The sequence below is a fragment of the Musa acuminata genome, chromosome BXJ3-9, assembly GCF_036884655.1.
Source record: "Musa acuminata AAA Group cultivar baxijiao chromosome BXJ3-9, Cavendish_Baxijiao_AAA, whole genome shotgun sequence".
NCBI lineage: Eukaryota > Viridiplantae > Streptophyta > Magnoliopsida > Zingiberales > Musaceae > Musa > Musa acuminata.
The window spans coordinates 42,964,500-42,984,806 of NC_088357.1; the positions used below are offsets into that span (position 1 = coordinate 42,964,500).

At 36.5% G+C, this 20,307-nt stretch overlaps 3 protein-coding genes across 3 annotated transcripts; 1 reads left to right on the top strand and 2 right to left on the bottom strand.

Moving 5' to 3' along the window:
- Positions 1–9,385: 9,385 nt before the first annotated feature.
- LOC135648890 (4-coumarate--CoA ligase CCL1-like) lies at positions 9,386–11,768 on the bottom strand. The gene is made up of 4 exons (XM_065166896.1): positions 10,660–11,768; positions 10,372–10,570; positions 9,955–10,168; positions 9,386–9,876 (listed from the first exon to the last, which is right to left on the bottom strand). Exons 1-4 carry the CDS (start codon positions 11,650–11,652, stop codon positions 9,651–9,653), a joined length of 1,632 nt encoding a protein of 543 aa, XP_065022968.1. The 5' UTR covers positions 11,653–11,768; the 3' UTR covers positions 9,386–9,650.
- A 1,383-nt stretch (positions 11,769–13,151) lies between these two features.
- LOC103998719 ((DL)-glycerol-3-phosphatase 2) lies at positions 13,152–16,349 on the top strand. The gene is made up of 6 exons (XM_009420273.3): positions 13,152–13,341; positions 13,426–13,650; positions 15,272–15,332; positions 15,528–15,675; positions 15,804–15,880; positions 15,957–16,349. Exons 1-6 carry the CDS (start codon positions 13,266–13,268, stop codon positions 16,087–16,089), a joined length of 720 nt encoding a protein of 239 aa, XP_009418548.2. The 5' UTR covers positions 13,152–13,265; the 3' UTR covers positions 16,090–16,349.
- Positions 16,350–16,611: 262 nt separating this feature from the next.
- On the bottom strand, positions 16,612–17,583 carry LOC135649291 (fasciclin-like arabinogalactan protein 14). The gene has a single exon (XM_065167505.1). The coding sequence runs from the start codon at positions 17,545–17,547 to the stop codon at positions 16,657–16,659; it is 891 nt and encodes a 296-aa protein (XP_065023577.1). The 5' UTR covers positions 17,548–17,583; the 3' UTR covers positions 16,612–16,656.
- Between the last annotated feature and the right edge of the window lie 2,724 nt (positions 17,584–20,307).

Genomic DNA, 20,307 nt, shown 5'->3' on the forward strand with positions numbered 1-20,307 from the left:
AAACCCATGCAAACATGTCAATGTCTATTTCTTAGGACATAATGTTACTCCCCGATTCCATCGCCAAACCCAACTTTGGTATCACGTATTATAATATTCTTCATCTTTTCAAATAGTAGAAGATAATTGAAATTTAAATCTGTAGCATGTTTTAATACCACGATAAAGATTTTAATTATTATATTTTGATGCTACAATAAAATACAATAATCAAATCTCTGAAAAGATAAATTCTCCTTTAGTATGATACTTGGGAGTCTCATGTACCATAAAGGATTACTTATTTGATACTCGGAGTATAATTGTCTGATAATTGAATCAATTTGACGTCTCTCATCGAAACTTTTCTATTTATATGAACTTTTTAGTTAGAAAAGTTTTTTCTTAAATATTTTATAAGAATGTTATTTTTTTTAAATAATATGATAACATATTTAAGATCTCAATTTTACCTAAAAGATCCTATCGACCAAGATCTACTAATAGATTTCTTCTCCTGTATAAATCTTATAATTTCTTCTCCTCACACAACAACAAGTGTCAAAGTGTCACTAATGTGACACTTATTAGAATGGTTAAAATAATAAAATTAATGATAATATATTTATTAATTTTTTATAAATTAATCTTAATATTATTCATTTTTTGATATAAAATTAATTAATCGGAGTATTAAAACTGAAGCAAAAAGTATGGACACAGCAATGAGTTCTTCTGTTGCTGCAATGTTGAGATTCGTGCCCTTCCCAAGAGACAATAAGCACAACACTGTTTCATTGGATTGATGGCGTAATCAGCAGTAACATTCATCACCTAAAGTATTCATATTCTTTCCCACCACGTTCTTGATAAGTACTTCATGTTTCTACTCCATTTCTCGAGTGTAATCAAGAAACGTTCCATCAACATGGAATCCAACAGTGTCATGTTTCTATCATACATACAACTGGTGGGAAGTTGATGTGAGATGAGAGAAAGAACAATAATACTCTGCCAACCGAGAGAGATCAGTCCCACTAACAAACCTAATTGACACCACCATATTTCTAACACATGGGAATTATTTTTTTTATGTGCCCATTTTGAGTCTATCATCAAAGTATAATATATATATATATATATATATTAGATCCTTTTCTAACAACAAGTATTCATGGGTTGGAATCATGTATCTATTTATTTTTGTGGAATCAAATTAATATATTTGTCTATTGAAAAAAAAAGAAAATTGAGTGGATACATCATAATAATTTTCATTTATGATCGTCATGGATTAAAAATTTTCTCTATGCTAATGAATCCATATCAGATAAATCACATAGATTTCATTTTGTTTTATCTTTACAAGTTCTTGTCTTAAACGAAGATTGTGGATTCGATTACGGTTTCTTTGATTAGGTTTGTCTATCGACTAGGAATGGTTTTTTTTTGGAACATATTAACTTGGTTGAAGGATATATGTATTAGGCTTGAAGTTGACTTCATGTGAAGTTTGTATCTAATTGGATTTGATTAAACTTGAATTGAGCTTTCTTTGTTTCTCCATATGTTTGTACATAATATGTGCATTTGGTTTATTAGATTGTATTTCGACTAACCATGATCTTAAAAGTTAAGTCCATTGGGCCACCTTGAGCTATGTTTTTAAGTTTATTGGATTAGAATAGCCGATGGTTACTATTAATTAATCTCTTTCGAGTACAAATTAGTTGATGATAGTATAAATATGTTGCAAAGCTCTCATTGTCGATATACTTGTAGAATATTGCTGTTGGATAGTTTCTATTTAGTTTCTTTGATACTTAAATTACTTAAGTGTCTAAGTTAGGGTGACATCCGAAGTTTAAAAAGATAAGAAAAAAAATGAGATGATTAAGCTAAGTTGGAAAGGCCATTGAGGTGATTGAAATTGCAGAATAACTGCCTCTTGGATGATGGTTTCAATCTCTAAGGTGGTACAAATGTCGGTAGGATAAACGATTTTGGACATCATGATGATATAATGACCCTTGAGATGACTGATGATGTAGCACAATCACCTCTAAGAGTAGTAGTTTTTGATATTTATAGGGTTTTGGTTCAACAATCCATCAAGCCATCATCTCTCAGATGAAAAATTTTGATGGAGTTATGTTTCTATTATACGAAATATAATAGAAAAAAGAAATTAATCTACTCTTGCTATAAATTTAAAGTGCCTAAAATAGGAAATTAATGCAAAGAACTCTCATCGTCATGAGAACATCACCATATAATGCCTATGACCAATTATACATTTCTTTCCTCCTTGATCTCTCGCGACACAATGCTTAGGAGTTGCAAAGAGGGATGAAGTGTTGGTTTTATGATGATTCTCTGTTAGGAAAATTCTACTGTAAGTTGTGAAGAGGTTGATCATAAGAGAGGTTGTTATCTGTTGGCGTCTCTTATAAGCATAAAAACTATAATATGTAATTGTTATATAAAAAACTTTGATTTTCGAAACTGAAATCGAATAACGATATATCAAATTTAAGATGTATATCTTTCGATGTCATTCGAAAAGTCTTTATATGATATATAGGTGTACCATCATCGTATTCGAAAACTATAGTAATATCGATTTGTATGGAGAACTAGACTTACCTTCTCTTCTCTTCCTATTCTTCAAAGGACCGAATTAGAGAAAAGGAGAGATAAGAACAGATTTGTAATCTCTCAAAAATTTCACATGATTAAGGTAAGAGCAGAGGGTCTAAGATAACTAATTAGTAGACTCCATCTCATCAAGTTCATCTCTTAAGAAATCATACTATAATTAGATTTATTTTTATTAGTCGATAATCATAATGAGAATTCAATCGTATCTATAATATATCTTATTTAATTAGATATGATCACATAATCTAATATTCTCCAACTTGACTAATTAATTGATAAATTATAAAAAATTAAAACCAAAACAAATAAAATAAAAGGTTATTTAAAATAATTTTACTTAATTAGTTTTTAAAACTTTTAAAAAATATTTTACATGCATGCATGAATTTTATAAAATAGCCCAATAAATCCAATAAACATGATACTATATTAAGTGTGACTATCAATGTGAGTCATAATGATCGCATGTTATCAATGTCATACTTCTATCTATAAATCATAACACTATTAACCCATCCTAATGCAATCCAAAATAATCCATATAATTTATCTTGTCAAGACAATCCTATTATTATATTTAATCATAATATATACATATATATATTAATAAGATAATAGAAATAAATAATTTTAATTATGTATATAAGAATGTCAATTATAATGTCTACTCATACATACATTACCATATCTTTTATGGGTTATACAGAAACTCAATTATAAGAATATATTTAATCAAATACTTTACATTATAAAGTCTTAGTGAATGGATCAATATAGTGAAATTTAAGTTCATACTAATTATTTTTAAATTTTAACCGTCAAATACTTTATACACAATACGTAGAATTGTTAGAGTACTTGTTGAGAAGAAAAATACTATGATATATCATAATGTATTTTTAGCGATTTGATAATTGAGTCTAATCACACTAAATCCTCACGTAAAAGCATGTGCTTTATATTTTTCTCTATAAATTACCTCTTCAACTAATATAAATATAAAACATAAAACATAAAGTAAACTTCATGATATTGAGATAATTTATAGGGATCATGGGTTGATCTTTTGTCGACGGCTACAAAGAGTAGATGAGAGTCGCTATACTTTTGACTGAGGTAACCTCCTCGATTTGAGTGACAGGATGAGTTGGTAGTGTCGATACTTTTCTTATTAGAATTTGTAGCATGTTTTGGTATCAGATAATATTTTAATCATTGTGTTTTGGTGTTATAACAAGATACAATAATTAGATCTCCTAAACTATAGATGCTGCATTGGTACGATAGTTGAGAGGCTCATGTATCATAAAAGGTTACTTATTTGATATCGAGAGCATATTTGTTAGAGCCATTAGGATGCTCGAATTAATTTGATATCTCTCTTCACATTACTTTTATTTATATGAACTCTTTAATGAGAAGAGTTTTTTCTTAAATATTTTTATAAGAATGTTATTTTTTAAAAAAATAATATAATAACATATTTAAGATCTCAATTTTATCAAAAGATCCTATCGACCTAACAAGATCTACCAATAGATTTCTGCACAAAAACTAAATTTACCGTCACAAGCAATATCTTATTCTTCTAATATATTAATCAAATTTATTTTCCATATGGGATTAATATTACACCTGAAGCAAAAAGGATCTTGCAGCACAGCAGTTTCCCTCCTCAAGCTTCTGCTCACGTCCATGCCATTCCTCACAGATCACTTGTTCTTGGACATAACAGTGAGTTCTTCGGTGCACTACTGCTGCGATGTTGAGATGAGTGTCCCTTCGCAAGAGACAACAAGCACAGCACTGTTTCATTTGGCCTAATCAGCAGTAACATTCATCACATTAGGTATTCAGATTCTTTCCCACCTCGTTGTTCTTCATGTTTCTTTTCCATTTCTCTGATGTGTGATTGCGAATGCACTCCAACTGGTGGGACGTTGATGTAAGGTGAGAGAAGGAACAATAATGCTATGCCTACCAAGAGATCAGTCCCACTAACAAAGCTAATTGACACCACCACATTTCTAACACATTGAAATTATTTTTTTTATGTGCCCATTTTGAGTCTATCATCAAAGTATAATATATATTAGATCCTTTTCTAATAACAAGTATTGGAATCATGTATCTATTTATTTATGTAGAATCAAACTAATATATTTGTCTCTATCGATGAAAAAAAAAAAAAGGATTGGGTGGATGCATTATAATAATTCTCATTTATGAACGTCATGGATTAACACTTTTCTTTGTGCTAGTGAATCTATATCAGATAAGTCACCTAGATCTCATCTTGTTTTATCTTTAGAAGTTATTATCGTAAATGAAGATTGTGGATTGGATTAGGATTTCTTTGATTAAGCTTGTCTACCGAGAACTAGTTTTTTAACAGATTAAATTCGGTTGGAGGATTATGTATTAGGCTTGAAATTGATTTCATGTGAAGTTCTATCTAATTGGATTCGATTAAAATTGAATTGAGCTTTATTTGTTTATGCATATGTTTGTACATAATATGTGTATTTGGTTTATTAGATTGGACTCCGACTAATCTTAATCTTAAACCACCTTGGGCTATGTTTTCTAGCTCATTGGATTAGAATGGCCAATGCTTACGACTAATTAATCTCTTTCGAGTACAAATTAGTTGATAATAGTCTAAATATGTTAGAGAACTTTTGATAGATTTCCAATATATTTGTAGAATATTGTTGTTGGATAGTTTCGACTTAGTTTCTTTGATGCTTAAATTAGTTAAGTGTCCTAATTAGAGTAACATCTAGAGTTTAAAAAGATAAAGAAAAAGAAAAAGATTAGCTATTTATTGTTGGGCGACTACTTCAAGATAAGATGATTTGGTTGGTGGAAAGGCGATTGAGGTGATTAAAATCAGATGGTTTCAATCTCTAAGATGATCAATGATGTGGCGATAAGCATGGATAGATCTTGTTGCCAATTATCCTTTTCTTTCCTCTTGATCTCTGAACTAACAGCAATCCTATTAGGCATTATATAAGAGGTTGATTCTGTTATAGTTGCTTCTACATATTTGGACGTTGAGGGAAAAGATGAAGTGTTCTATAGGAGAGGTAGGATTGATCATAAGAGCGGTTGGTGCTCGCTGACCTCTCCTGTAAGTATAAAAACTATAATATACTATTGTTATACCAAAAACTTTAATGTCAAAAATTAAAATCAAATAATGATAAATCAAATTTATGATATGTACTTTCGGTGCCATTCAAAAAATATTTATTTAATATATAGGTGCATAAAACTACAATTATGTTGATCTGAATTAGACCCATAATCTCAATAACTTCATTTGACTAAATAAAAACGAGAAAAGATCTATAATTTTTTAATAACTTCACGTATCTATGTTGAGTCTCTAGGATGTTTTATCTATTTATATGTGAGAGTAGATGGTCTATGATAAGTAATTAGGAGAGTCCCTCCCATCAAGATTATCTCCTAAGGAATATTATTATAATTGAATTTTCTTTCTATTGGTTGATAACTATAATCAAAATCCAATCATATTCATAATATATCTTACCTAATTAGATAGAGATATATAATCTAACATTCTCTCACTTGAATTTTGTAAGATATAAAAAAAATTAAAATCAAAATAAATAAAATAAAAGGTTATTTAAAAATAATTTTACTTAATTATTTTTTGAAATTTTGAAAAAATTTATAAGTACACACAAATTTTACAAAATAAGCTAATAAATTTAATAAACATAATACTACATTAAGTCTAACTACCAATGCGAATCATAGTAGTTGTATGTCATTAATGAAATACTTCCTTCTATGCATTACAATCTTGTTATCATATTTAACTATAATATATACACACATAAATGCGAATAAAATAACATAAATAAATAACTTTAATTGTTTAAACTAGAATGTTGATTATAATGTCCACTCAAATATGAATTACTATATCTTTTATAAGTTGTATAGAAACCCAATTATGAGAATATATTCTTTCGAATACTTTAGACCGTAAAGCCTTAGTGAATGGATCAATAATTAATACATTAAAATTTAAAATTTTAATTAATATTAATTATTTTTGAACTTATTTTTCTAACCATCAAGTAATTTATACTATAATGCATAGAACTATTAAGGCACTTGTCATTTTTAGAGAATAAAACTATTATGATATGTCACAAAATATCTTCAACGATTTAGCAATTAAGTCTAATCATACTAAGTCATAAGATAAAGCTTGATAAATGACCTAAAAATATGCCACAAACTTAATTTTTATTATTGATAATATAATAAAATATTATTTTTATATTTTTTCTCTATAAATTGCCCCTCTAACTAATATAAATATAAAACATAAAATGAACTTCCTATTATTAAGATAATTTATAGAATTATTATCTAAAAATATCATCATTTTAAGCTAATTAAATTTTATATATGTGATCATATCTCTTCCAAATATCTTATTATTTTCTCTATAGTCTTTTAGTATTTCATTCTTGCGTAACCTTAATATCTATCTAGTATATCAACTATAAAATTGATATTTGGTATAGTAAAAGTGTGAGTATATAATAAACTTCTAACTATACATACATAATAAATTTTTTTAATCTAATTCTTTTCTAAGTTATTTAAAAATACTTGTTTTGACTAAAAAATTTACTTATATTATTTGCTGAACAAAGTTGTGTACTAAATTTCTTTAATATTTGATCAATATATCTCTGAATATTTCAATGTCAATAATATAAGATATATCATTCATATTAACCATATTAAAATTCTTGATGAGAAATTTTTTCGTCTAGTATAATAAACCAATATCACTATTAACAAGAAAAATATTATCCATATATAAGACCAATATAACAAGTTTGCTTCTACTGATCTTCAATATAAATACTAATCAATAACTTTTTAAATTTAAAAAATAATGATATTAAGAAACTTTATATACCATTGTTTAGAAGCTATTTATAGTCATAAATGTACTTCATAAATTTACATACCAAAATTTGCATTTCTTTTATTTTCCCTATGAATCATTTAGTTTATTCCATATAAATTTTCTTATCCATATTTTCACTCTGAAAAATTATTTTCGTATCTATATGTATAATTCAAAATCATAATGAGTCACCATAGGTCATGATGTTATTACAATTGCCGCACACAACGACACTACTATAACCATCGCAGTCATTGTGTGCAGTGACATTGTTGAATCCTCCTACAACTAAGGCAGGTCGATCATTGCAAGGTTGTTGTACACAAGCAGCCATGCATGCGGTTGCTATCAGTTGCCGAACCCTATGATGCTTCCACTCCGTACAAAATCACTATCTATAGTTGGGGTGGCAATCACTAGTGGTTATCGTCCTCAACAATATTATCATCGACAGTAAGTTATCAACGATAATCCATCAATCAAATACGAGGAACTTCACGTTGCTTGTAAGCAGGCGATAAGATGGACGAGATAAGAAAGTAGATCCATAACAAAAATAAATTATTTAAGGATCATAAATCAAAATCAAAGAATACCTTTTCACAAGCAAATAGTGCTAATAAACATATTTAAATATAATAGATTTGAAATACTTTTACAATCTAAAGTATTTGATTTTAAAATATGGTTATAATATCAATTGTAAATATAAAAATTATAATATACTATTATTGTATAAAAAATTTTAATATCAGAAACTAAAATCAAATAGCTAGATCAAATGTATAATATATACCTTTTGATACCATTAATAAAGCTCTTATTTGATATGTTTATCTTATCTACAATTGCATCATCATCATTTTCAAAAACTAGTGATATCGATCTATAAGGAGAACTAAACTTATCTTCTCCTATTTTTTGATCCTTCATAGGATCGAGTATTGGATTAAGAGAAGATTTGTAATCTTGTGACAAAGAAAAAAAATATATAATATCTCAATAATGTCATCTATCTAATCCTTATGAGGTTCTATCTATTTATAAACGAGAGCATAATATTTAAGATAAGTAATTAGGAAAGTTCCTTTCACTAAAATCATATCCTAAGTAATTATATTATAATTTAAAAAATTATTAGTTGATAATTATAATTAAAATTTAATTATATCTAAATACATATTACTTAATTAAATAGAATCACATAATATAGTATCTCCTTCCTTTTACCCGTTTCTTTCGCTTGTCGATCTCGCTTTGAATTAATTCCGTGTACTTCCTTAAAAGAGATGCTACAAGTATTGTATTCTCTTGAAGCTCTTTCCCCTCTACAGAGATTTGCAAATGATGTGACACCAATTATCTCTAAAATGATAATTTCAATTATCAAGATGACATAACAATTATTGAGGTAACCAGTGATACTAAAAAAATCATCATTTCATGTAACATTGATATTCACTTTTCACATATGCTGGTGTACATGTGTCGCCCATGAGGTGACAATTTTACCGTGAGACATAAATTATTTTTTTTTTAACATTCTTATAACATAATTTATCTCATCTATCACCTAAAACTTTCTTGTATCACTAGAAAAAACAAAAAAAAAATTAATGGTTGAGGTAAATAGAGTTTAGTTTTTACCGTTAGCGTATATAGTCCAACAAAGAAGTTACAAGATTTATTAGTTATAAAAAATACGTACCTAATTTTAAAGATTTTACAAGAATTTAATAAATACACATATTCCGAACTCAAATTATAGAGCAAATATAAAAGTTAATCTTGTATATGCAAGTGTATCTGTATTAAATACCACTTTAATAATAAGCTGCAATCATACGTTCCATTCCAACAAATACATCCCATGTCGTATAACAACATTACAAGCTTAATATACCAAATATACACCTTTTATAGCTTCTTCGGGAGACCAAAATACCCCTTCGCAAGCGGCCACCCATAAAAGCACTCCCGGTCGCTCGCCCGGGGCATTTCAGGAAGAAAAAGAAGATATATACGGACCGTGGGATGGAGATCAAGCGGACGCGAACTCACTCGTTAGCTTCGCCCTGAGATCCTTCCTCAGTATCTTTCCCGATGGCGCCTTGGGAATCGCCTCCGTGAAGAATACCCTGTTGATCCTCTTGTAGAACACCACCTGTCTCGAGACGAACTGCTTGATCTCCTCCTCCGTGATCTGAGATCCATGGGCACGGACGACGAAGGCGACGGGGACCTCTCCGGCCACCTCATCCTTCATCCTGGAAAGACGAATTTGCTGCATCAGTATCCATAGAAGAAGCTACGTGAAGGGGTTGAGCAGGGTTGGAGGTACTTACGGGACGACGGCAGCGTCCGCGACGTCAAGGTGGGTGATGAGCAGGGCCTCGAGCTCGGCTGGAGCAACTTGGAATCCTTTGTACTTGATTATCTCCTTCAGCCTGTCGACGATGAAGATCTCGTCGTCGTCGTCCACGAAGCCGATGTCGCCTGTGTGCAGCCAGCCTTCCTCGTCTATGGTGTTCTTGGTTGCTTCTGGGTCATTGAGGTATCCTGTACGATGACAGCAGCAGCAGCCAGCAGGTCAACGTGTGTTCGAACCACTTTGAACACATACACTCTCTCTCTACTTGTTGACAGACAAGGGGATGTGTGCTATCCGTTTGGTTGGTGTGAACGTGTACGGGAATACTATTTTGATTTGGTCAAAGGCTTGTGTGTGTTGGTCAACGGAATGGAACAAGGAGGAGACGGACCTTTCATGATTTGGGCTCCTCGGATGCAGATCTCGCCCCGGTGGTTGCGGCCGAGGGAGGCGCCGGTGTCGGGTTCGACGATCTTGAGCTCGGCGTTCCTCACAACGGTGCCGCACGTGCCGGACTTCATCGGGAAGGGCTCCTTGGCAAACGCCAGGCACATCGAGAGCACCGGCCCTGCTTCCGTCATCCCGTAGCCCTGAGAAATAGAGATTGGATCGTTTTGAGTCGTTCGCGTGAGGTGGTGGATCGAACATTTACGTTGTGTTGTAGTGTTGTGTGTCTCACCTGGCCGAGCTTGGCGTTGGGGAGCTTCGCCATGAACTTGTCCTCCAGCTCCTTCCCCATGGGCGCCGCACCTGACATCACCGTCCTTATCGACGACAGATCGTAGCAGTCCACCAGCGGGCTCTTCACGAACTCCAGCACGATCGGTGGCACGAACGGCGCCACCGTCACCCGGTACCGCTGCACCAGCTCCAGCATGGCTGAGATCTCGAACCGCTTCATCATCAGGATGGCGGCGCCTGCCCGAAGCCCGCAAAGCAGCACCGAGTTGAGGGAGTAGATGTGGAAGAGCGGCAACACGCAGAGCAGCACGTCCTCCTGGTGGAAGTAGAGGTTGGGGTTGTCGCCGTCCACCTGCTGGGCCACGCTGGTGATCAGGCTCCGGTGGGTCAGCATGACGCCCTTGGGCAGCCCGGTCGTCCCTGAAGAGTACGGCAGTGCCACCACGTCGTCGGGGTTGATCTCGACCTCGGCGAGGTTGCGCTCGTCGGCGGCCAGGAGCTCCGAGAAGGCGCGGCAGCCCTCCGGCGGGTGGTCGACGCACACGACGGTGACGCCGCACTCCCGCGCGAACTCCCGGACCTTGTCGACGTAGCAAGACTCCGTGAAGATGACGCGAGCGCCGGAGGCGGCGGCCTGCTTGTGGATTTCCGCCGGGGTGTAGAAGGGGTTGGCGGTGGTGGCGACGGCTCCGCGGTGCGAGGCAGCCAGGAAGGCAATGACGAACTCAGGGGAGTTTTGCAGGAGGATCATGATAACCTGGCCCTCCCCAACGCCGAGGCCGTGGAGGCCGGCGGCTGCGCGGCGGGCGGCGACGTCGACTTCAGCGTAGCTCATGACAGAGCCGCTGGCGCCGTCGATGATGCATGGGCGGTCGGCGAAGTCGGCCAGATGCTCGAAGCAGTAATCATGGAGCGACCGGCGGTTGTCGATCTCGATGTCCGGCAGCTTCGACCTGAAGATGGTCTCCTCCGGCATCGAGTACGAACCCATGGCGATAACCGAGGCAGCTGCTCTGCTGACAGTAGAAAACAAAAAGAAGAGTAATCTGGCTGCGCTCTCTTCCCTGAAGAAGGAGATGGTGGGAGGAGGCACGCAAGATAATATACCGGCGAAGCGCATCGGGGAGTTGGTGAGGACACTTGGCATTAACAAAATTCCTATTGGTTAAACAGGAAGACAAATGCTGATGTGGGTTTGGTGAGACACGTCCGAGCGCGGGATTGCGGCAAGCAATTGATGACCGCGGACGGTAAACCAGCGGCCAAGATCTCCTTTCGCAAGCGTTTTTACCAACCACATCACGATCGCAGCCGTCCATGGAGACGCGAACCGGACCGGATTGGACCCGATCTCACCTACCCCGAACCGGATGGGTGGGAGGTGGGTGGGCGTGACGTCGGCGTGGCGTGCCCCGACTCACACCATGGAGAGGAGAAATCAGGACCGTCAGATCGGAATCGATGGCGGAAGATGCGATTGGCGGGTGATGGGAATGTCGACGTAGGAATTGGTGCGATCTCACCAACCTTGTGTTGGATAATATGCCCACTTAAGCATATTTATCTTATAATAAATCTTAGCTTCGGCAATTGGTCTCATACAATCAAAATAATAGCAAAATCCATGACGTGATGCATGCGAGGCAAACATGCATCTATTTCTCTCTCGTTATTAGCTTCCAACATTATAGATGATATTTTCCGTATCTAATTATATTGGAATTGCAGTTGTATGACATCTTTATTTGATTTAAATACTAAGTTGAACAGCAACTAATATATTATTTAGAACTCATTTGACTTAAATTCTTTTTGCTTACCAACCACATTGATCAAGGTCTACAAGTCCAGGAACACAATCAACAATGTTGCTTACTAGAACAAAAGTGGGATAATATAAAAAGGAAAAGAAAAAGAAAGGTGGAAGAAGATGAACCACTATTTTGGATCATTCTTCTTCCACTTTGTATTGTGAAACTTTTGACCTATGATGATGAGTTACATTGGTTGATCCTCCTTAAAGTCACCAAGAAAACTATGTGTCAACCAACAGCAACTACCACCTTGACAAGGGTTCTTCTATGTCAATGATGCATGAAATCAGATGATAGGCATTAGACATGAGGCCATCAGAAGAAGATGCATTGGATTCCTCTTTTGTATATATATATATATATATATATATACAAAAGTATTTCTCTATTATGTATTCATACCGTTGAATACATTTGAATGTTATATATACATATTTATATATTAAATCTTCGTTACTATCATATGCTTGAAATAATGAGCCACCATCCTCTAAATGTGTAAACATTGGCGTACTTACTTATCTTACCCAAAAAAGCACCCCATCTCTCTGCTATGACGGTTTCTTTTTTTCTTTACGTAGGTGAAGGTATGAATCTGGGTAGAACAAAAAATAAAATAAACACGAATAGTGAGGAAAAGGTGTCGTGTGCGGATCCTGGATTTGGGGGCGGTGTGGGTGTCCAGTACTTGAGGAGGAGGAGCATCCGAATCCGATAACAAAAGGAAGAGAGGGAGACCAGTCTGCTCTACACCGACACCGTTGGCGGCCGCTCCGGCGCAGATCTGTTCATGGCGACCCCGCTCCTCCCCCGCGTTCGAGCCCCCATCACCCACGTTATCTTTGACATGGACGGCCTCCTCCTCGGTATGCTATCGATGTGTTACCCCTCTCCCCCTCTGTGATCCTCTTGTTGGTGTCGTTGACGTGCGATCGCTTTGCGATGCGTAGACACGGAACCGTTCTACACGTTGGTGCAGGAGAAGATCCTGGCGAGGTTTGGGAAGACCTTCGACTGGTCTCTCAAGGCCCAGATGATGGGGAAGAAGGCCATTGAGTCCGCCCGAATCTTCGTCCGCGAGTCCGGCCTCGATGGCCTCCTCACGCCCGAGGCCTTCCTCGAGGAGCGGGAAGGGATGCTGCAGGACCTCTTTCCCACGTGCCAGCAGTTGCCCGGTGAGTCGATGATCTACGTTCGTGGCCGTATTTTGCCTTTCTCTTTTCTTGATCTTTTGAATTCATGACGTATTAGATGATTGACGTGTTAGAAAAGGCAAAAAAAGAGATGCTTTTTGTTTTGATTTCTGAGTGCGCAAGTGCATAACTATTTGCAGTCCAGGTGTTCGGTATAATGCTTGTGAACTTCTGTGAAGAACTTTTGGAGGTTGTTATTCTGCTTTATCTTTTGCCTGAATGGATGGTTCAGTAGCTATACATTGGTTTCATGAATGCATGCTGGATCTTGTGGAAATTTCTTGCTTGAAGTTTCAGCATTCGATAGTAATTGTTCTTGACCAAAATTGAGTGAAGGCGCCAACATAGACAATTTGAAGATCCTTGAATATGCCAAAACATAGTTGGTAGTTCCATTTTAGCACTCTCAAGGAATGATAGATTGGATGATGTAGTTGAAAAAGAGGACTTGGGAGTAGTGTGATGGATGATCAAATCATATATAAAGACATCCTTGGAATGTAGGAAACTATGAGTCAAACGAAGTTCATGTGCTTTAGGTGGCTGGTAGACCGCTTACATCCAAAGCACCTTTTACCCTTTGTTAAAGAAGTAGAAGGATCTATTGGTGTTGTACTGTTCTGCGAGATTAGGTATGGAACTAGTGACACCCTTGTGATCTTGTCTTCCTACTATAGAACGGTCAATGAAGAGATCAGGGTCTCTGTGGGGCAGGAATAAACCAATGCGATGTTAAGCATTGGATAAATGCTCAGACCTTGAGATTACATAGGTTGTCTTATGCTTTTGTGTCAAACCAATTGACTCAGCAAATGGAGAAAATAACACATTAGAAAGAGACCCTACCTGGATCTAGCTCTTAGCTCTCAGAATAAGCACCGGTCATTAGATGGTAACTTTGTTGTTTCAGAACATTGGTGGTCAATGAATAGCTAAATGATTCCACTTGAAGCTTGCTGGTCATAAACTATTTAATAGTTTGACAACTTATACATTTTACTCCATTTTATGAGTTGGCACTCTAGGAAAATTCCTGCATAACCTCATATGGTAAGGCATTTACACAGTAGGATAGGTGATGTTCAGTTTTGGAGTTGAGTGTATGTGGAAATGCTTGCTTTATTTTGGTTGCACAACTAAAGTGCTCAGCAACTGTTTTGTAAGGTTAAGTATAGGCATAGCTATCTGGATATTCCATAATATGAAAAATAATTAAGTCCATTTTCAGATATCAGGAATGATATCATTGTCTACTTTACCAAGTGGTTGCAGTGCTCTTAGAAGAATGACTCTCCAAGTTCAAACAGAAGTTTCTTGCTTTCTCAGGCACTCAAGAGTGCCTCATAAGATAGATATTGAAATTGAATTGCCAAAGGATATCTGTTAACATTTGATTTATGTGTGTTGAACTTTAGTTTTGGATGAGTATTGATTTCCCTACATACTTGCATGGCAAAGATGCATTTCTATAGGCAGAGGTAGATCCACCACAAACAAAAACAATCTTTTAGTGCTTAAGATATTTTATTTTTTTCCTTAGGTATCAGAAACTTTTCTTCTATCATGTTGCTGAGTTTTAGTTGCATAAATTATTCTCAAACAGGTGTCAAGAGACTTGTCAGTCATCTCCATGCTAAGGGGATACCTATGTGTATTGCAACAGGGTAAGTTATTTTGTCATACTCACTTCGTTACTAGTTTGGATGAGACGTTTTGTGTTTTGATCCTTGAAGATCTGCTTACTTCTGGGAATAATTTTTATCTTAAAATCCTATTTGCTAGTGTTCCTTTTCCTAAAATGTGGCCTGCCCATGAGCCCAAATGGGACATTATTTCCAATAATTAACAATTTTCGACAGATCTCATAAGCGGCACTTTGCTCTGAAGACGCAAAATCATGGTGAGATAATTGCTATGATGCACCATGTGGTCATGGGTGATGATCCAGAAGTGACAAAAGGCAAACCTTCTCCTGAAGTATTTCTTGCTGCTGCAAAAAGATTCGAGGTGCCATTGATCAATTTGTTCTGTGAATAGATATATGCGGTTTTACTCTTTAAGTTGTGAGAAATGGATCATGATCATCTCTTACATGGTTTCCAATTTATGCTCATTGGATATTGCCTATTAAATAGGGTAGCGTGGACCTAAGCAAGATTTTAGTTTTTGAAGATGCACCATCAGGAGTAGCAGCAGCTAAAAATGCCGGGATGTAAGTGATTGAGATACACATCCCCATCCAGTCACAAATCGTTTTCTCATTTCCTTCTATTGAATGCTTCATGCAGGAATGTGATTATGGTCCCAGATCCTTGTTTGGATGCTTCGCATCAGAAAGAAGCAGACCAGGTTCTTGGTTCCCTAATGGATTTCAAGCCAAAAGAATGGGGCCTGCCAGCGTTCGAGCCGAGCAATGAATAATTTGCTGTGCCTGCTACATGCAAGCAATTCTCTCTTAGTTGCATCCAATCGTCTTCAGGAGGTCACAAACTTCTAATTCTTTTCTGCAAGATAATTGTGCTTTACCTTAGGTGAATTTGCACACATTTACTTCTGGAAATTTGGCCGAAAGCCAAACATATTATTCATCTCTGTCTAACCAAGTTATGTATGCTTAGTAAGCTGGAATAATTGACAGGCCAATTTGATACCTGAATAAGATGGAATGCTTTTAGATTGAAGTAGTGTTTGATGGTTGTTGGATTTCATGTTCTTCTGTAGCTGGCTGTGAAATCTGTCTTACAAAACAACTAGAGAGAGAGAGAGCATACAATATCAAAACATGTGTGTCAAAAACGCTCGAGTTATGCATACATTGCAGGTCTGCTTTAAGTGCAGAGAGACATACAATTACACACCAAGGACCTTTACTTTGTGACCATACTTGGTGTTATACTCATACTATCTCATGACCATGCAAAACCATGCAATAAAGATGCATGCTTGGTCATGTACGTACGTAACACTAAAGGTCTCTGTCGCTCTCTCTTAACTCATTTGGAGAGAACCTAACATGGCGAAAGCCATGGTAATAGCAACTCCAGCACCAGCAACCACACGCTCGGCGGCTGAAGATTCACCTGCCGGAGCGTCGGCGTCGTTCGACGGAGCTCCGGCCGGTGATCCGTCCGGGCTCATTGGGCCCGGCGGTGACGCCACAGGAGTGTCTGAAGCCGGTGCGTCTGCCGGTGCGTCCGCCGGTGAGGGCCCGTTCGACACGTCACTCGGAGACGCTGCGTCGGGAGTTGGTGATGGGGCGTCTTTGGAAGGGGCCAGCGTCGGTGTCAGTGTTGCATTCGCCGGCGCAGGTGCCGCGACTGGCGCTGCCGTCGGCGATGTGCTGTGGTTGCTGGCCCCACCGCTGATGCTGGGCGGGACGATGACGCTGCTGATCTGGATGACCGAGATGTTGTAGGGCCGCGTCGCCACGACCTTGACGAAGTTAGCGACCAGGGACGAGCCCGGCACGGCGGAGCCGAAGGCAATCTGCCCGTTGCCCATGTTGGTCACGTTGAGGAACCCGTTCCGGCCGGAGGCGAGGCCGGTGGCCTGGAAGAGCGTGGTCAGAATGGCGGTGTGGTTGGGGAGTTTGTGGAGCTTCGCGTCGTCGTAGTAGTCAAGTACGACGTGCACCGAAAGGATCTTCTTGAGTTCGTCGGTGGGGCGGCTGGAGACGGACGAGGCCGCACCGTTGTCGACGGCGAGGACGGTGATGGTGCGGCGGCTGTTGATGTCAGAGACCAGCTCGGTTTGAGTGAGGAGGCTGTTGAAGGTGGAGAAGTCGTCGAACTGGGCGAGGATCCTGGTGATGTTGTGGGAAGCTGCCAAGGGGAAGAGAAGAAAGGGGAGGAAGAAGAGAGTGGGTGGTCTCAAAGTCATGTTTGCGAGGTCTTCTCAAGCTGGGAGGGAAAAGAGGAGGAGAGGGGTGATTTAAGTAGAGAGGTTTCCTAGGTTTATATAATGGATGTATCCATCCCTGGTTGACTTGGATTTAGGAGGATAAGTGGTTGACCTTTCTCCATATTCTCTGTCCAAGAAGAGCAAGTTTGATCTTTTCCCAGTAGCCATTTTTGGTACATTTGGATCCACAAACGGATAACAATAGGTTTGCTAAATGTTGAGTGATCAAGAAATCATCTTTCTTTCAGCCACTAAACCAAACTTAAATTTGGCAGTAAATAACAAGGTATATGACTTTGGTCTCAGTTCTCATCAAGGTTTGTAATATTACCCAGTAGTTTCATCACCAAAAACTAAATTATTATTTGTGAATTTTATGTATAAAGTTACATCAGCCTAGTTGAGTCTAATTTTTAATAAAAAAGATTACAGGACATTTACTTATATATTTGAACAAGTTATCCAAAAAAAATTTTAAATTTTTTTATTTTTTTCATAAATCATCCTGTTTTACTTGATTCCCAAGAAACACTCATTGTTTTTTGAAAGATAAAATTACATTTAGCCTCAGCCCCATCATGATCGTCTCCCACCTCTATCTCATCGCGAGGCCATGTCACCTCCATCATATTTCCTAGTCATCATCTTTATCACTATTACGTTACCTATAAAGGCCTTGTCGTCGTCCTCACTAGCCCCATGAGGCTTGTTGTCATGCTCGTCATTTCGTCATTGTCTTCACAATCCTTGTGGAGTCCTCATGGTTGTCCTCATCAACTAGCTTTCGCCCCTTACTCTCCATGACTTTCGCCTGTCTTTCATCTATTGCTTTTATCTCTTACTTCCACTTCTACCACATGAGATTTTTTCTCTCTCCTCCCCTCTATCTCTACCATAGCCTATATCATTTTTGTCATTTCCATCTCATCTCAGTGTGACAGGTGGAAGTAAGTGAGCAGAAGTAGTGGAGAGCGAGGAACGAAGGGAGCATTGGGCAAAAGCGAGGAGGGGTGTGCTCCTTCAATGCTAAAGGCCTAGAATCCAAGAGGCAGAGGAGAAGGCCAAGGACGCCCACCTTGAAGTTGGCATTGCGAGAGGCATTCGAGGTGGAAGTGAGGAGAGAAGTGACAACAGTGACATGACCTGTGGTGGAGATAAAGGTGACAAACAAAAGCATTAGCGACAATAGCGACGGACAAGGGCGAGGGTGCACCAGAGAGCAACGAACAAGGGCAAGGATAGAGGTGATGGACGAGGGTATGATTTTGGCAGTAGAGGCAATGGGGTAACAACAATGATTAACAGGGCAAAGGCCAAGGATAATCTCATCGTTTAAAAAATAAAGGATGCTTTATGAAAACAATAAAAAGTTGGGGCTTTTTTTAAAGAAATTTGCCCTATATATTTTTGGTTAACCAATTTATAAAGAATCCCAAAATTTCCTTTCATTTATAATATAATGGTCCAATTATATTCTTCATTATTTTATATTTATAATATGATCCATAAAAGTAGGATTATTTGCATATAGATCCTCAACCTATATTTAAAATAAGAAGATGAGTATTGGTATTGTAGTAAAATACTTAAGATATACTTAGCAAGTTTGTATAAGTAGTATGATAGCATGTGTACAACATGCTCTCAAAAGATTATTCTGGTGTTAAAGTATCCAAGTTACCTAATCTGTTAATATTTTATCATATTGGATTACTTAAGATATACAGTACTCATGCGATATTCATAAGCAAGGGTAAATATAGACCTTAACTTCATATAGTTCAAAAAAAATTATAAAAATAAAAATAAATATTAGAATGACGAACATACGGATAACATATCATCACCACACACAAATGAGTAAGATAATATGGATCACAAGTGTAATCATCGATAATTTTTCCCTTAACATAAATTAATTACTATAAATGATATATTACTTTATTATTAACTTCTATATTTGTGTATTATAGTTAAGGAAATGATTAGATTTGGTTTCCTAAATCATATGGATAAGTTAGGAATTCTACTAATCAATTAAATTATTAATTGATTTATTTCCTAATGAGTGATTTGATATTTAGGAAGTAAATAGTTTACATTCCATTTTTGTGTGTGAACTATAAGAAATAAATATTATATTACTTTTTTGTGTGTGAAAGCAAATGTAAAATAAATTAAAAATAAAAATTAAATTATTACTTACCTTTCGGGGAGATCTCATCTTCTCCTATATAAAGGGACTATTCATCCCTCATTTTCTACTAGGCCTAACAATAGAAGGATTGAGGAGATGACTTTCTAGGGAGATGATATCAAGGAAGGGATAATCGAAAAGAGGTAGGATCCTTTCTTTTTAATTAGGTTTAATTTGTGTTTTGAAATCTTGACATTGAGATTGTTATAATTTTATAATGAATAATGATGTTTTAATTTCAAAATTTCATGTTTTTGAATAATAATAATTGATTTGTGATGTTAAACTGATTATTTGATTTGTATCGATCTTTTAAGCTTAAGTGAATTTTAATATTGATTTAATTATTAAAATTCTTATTTAGTATAATAGTTCTAATTTATTTAATTAGTTATATCTATATTTCAAGAATTATGTGTGAATTTTTGTAATGTAATTAGTTTTAAATTTTAGATCATGAATTTAAAGATTTAATTAATGTATTTGAATAATTCTTTAATAATTTTAAATATTAAAATCTAATTTGATAAGAGGAGGGGTCT

Excerpts from the sequence above, each read along its gene's own strand:
- LOC135648890 (XM_065166896.1), bottom strand. The coding sequence starts at position 11,652 with ATGGGTTCGTACTCGATGCCGGAGGAGACCATCTTCAGGTCGAAGCTG. Across the intron at positions 10,571-10,659 it reads CCAACGCCAAGCTCGGCCAG|GGCTACGGGATGACGGAAGC; the intron begins GTGAGACACACA and ends TCTATTTCTCAG. Across the intron at positions 9,877-9,954 it reads GCGGACGCTGCCGTCGTCCC|GATGAAGGATGAGGTGGCCG; the intron begins GTAAGTACCTCC and ends TCGTCTTTCCAG.
- LOC103998719 (XM_009420273.3), top strand. The coding sequence starts at position 13,266 with ATGGCGACCCCGCTCCTCCCCCGCGTTCGAGCCCCCATCACCCACGTT. Across the intron at positions 13,342-13,425 it reads CATGGACGGCCTCCTCCTCG|ACACGGAACCGTTCTACACG; the intron begins GTATGCTATCGA and ends TGCGATGCGTAG. Across the intron at positions 13,651-15,271 it reads CACGTGCCAGCAGTTGCCCG|GTGTCAAGAGACTTGTCAGT; the intron begins GTGAGTCGATGA and ends ATTCTCAAACAG.
- LOC135649291 (XM_065167505.1), bottom strand. The coding sequence starts at position 17,547 with ATGACTTTGAGACCACCCACTCTCTTCTTCCTCCCCTTTCTTCTCTTC.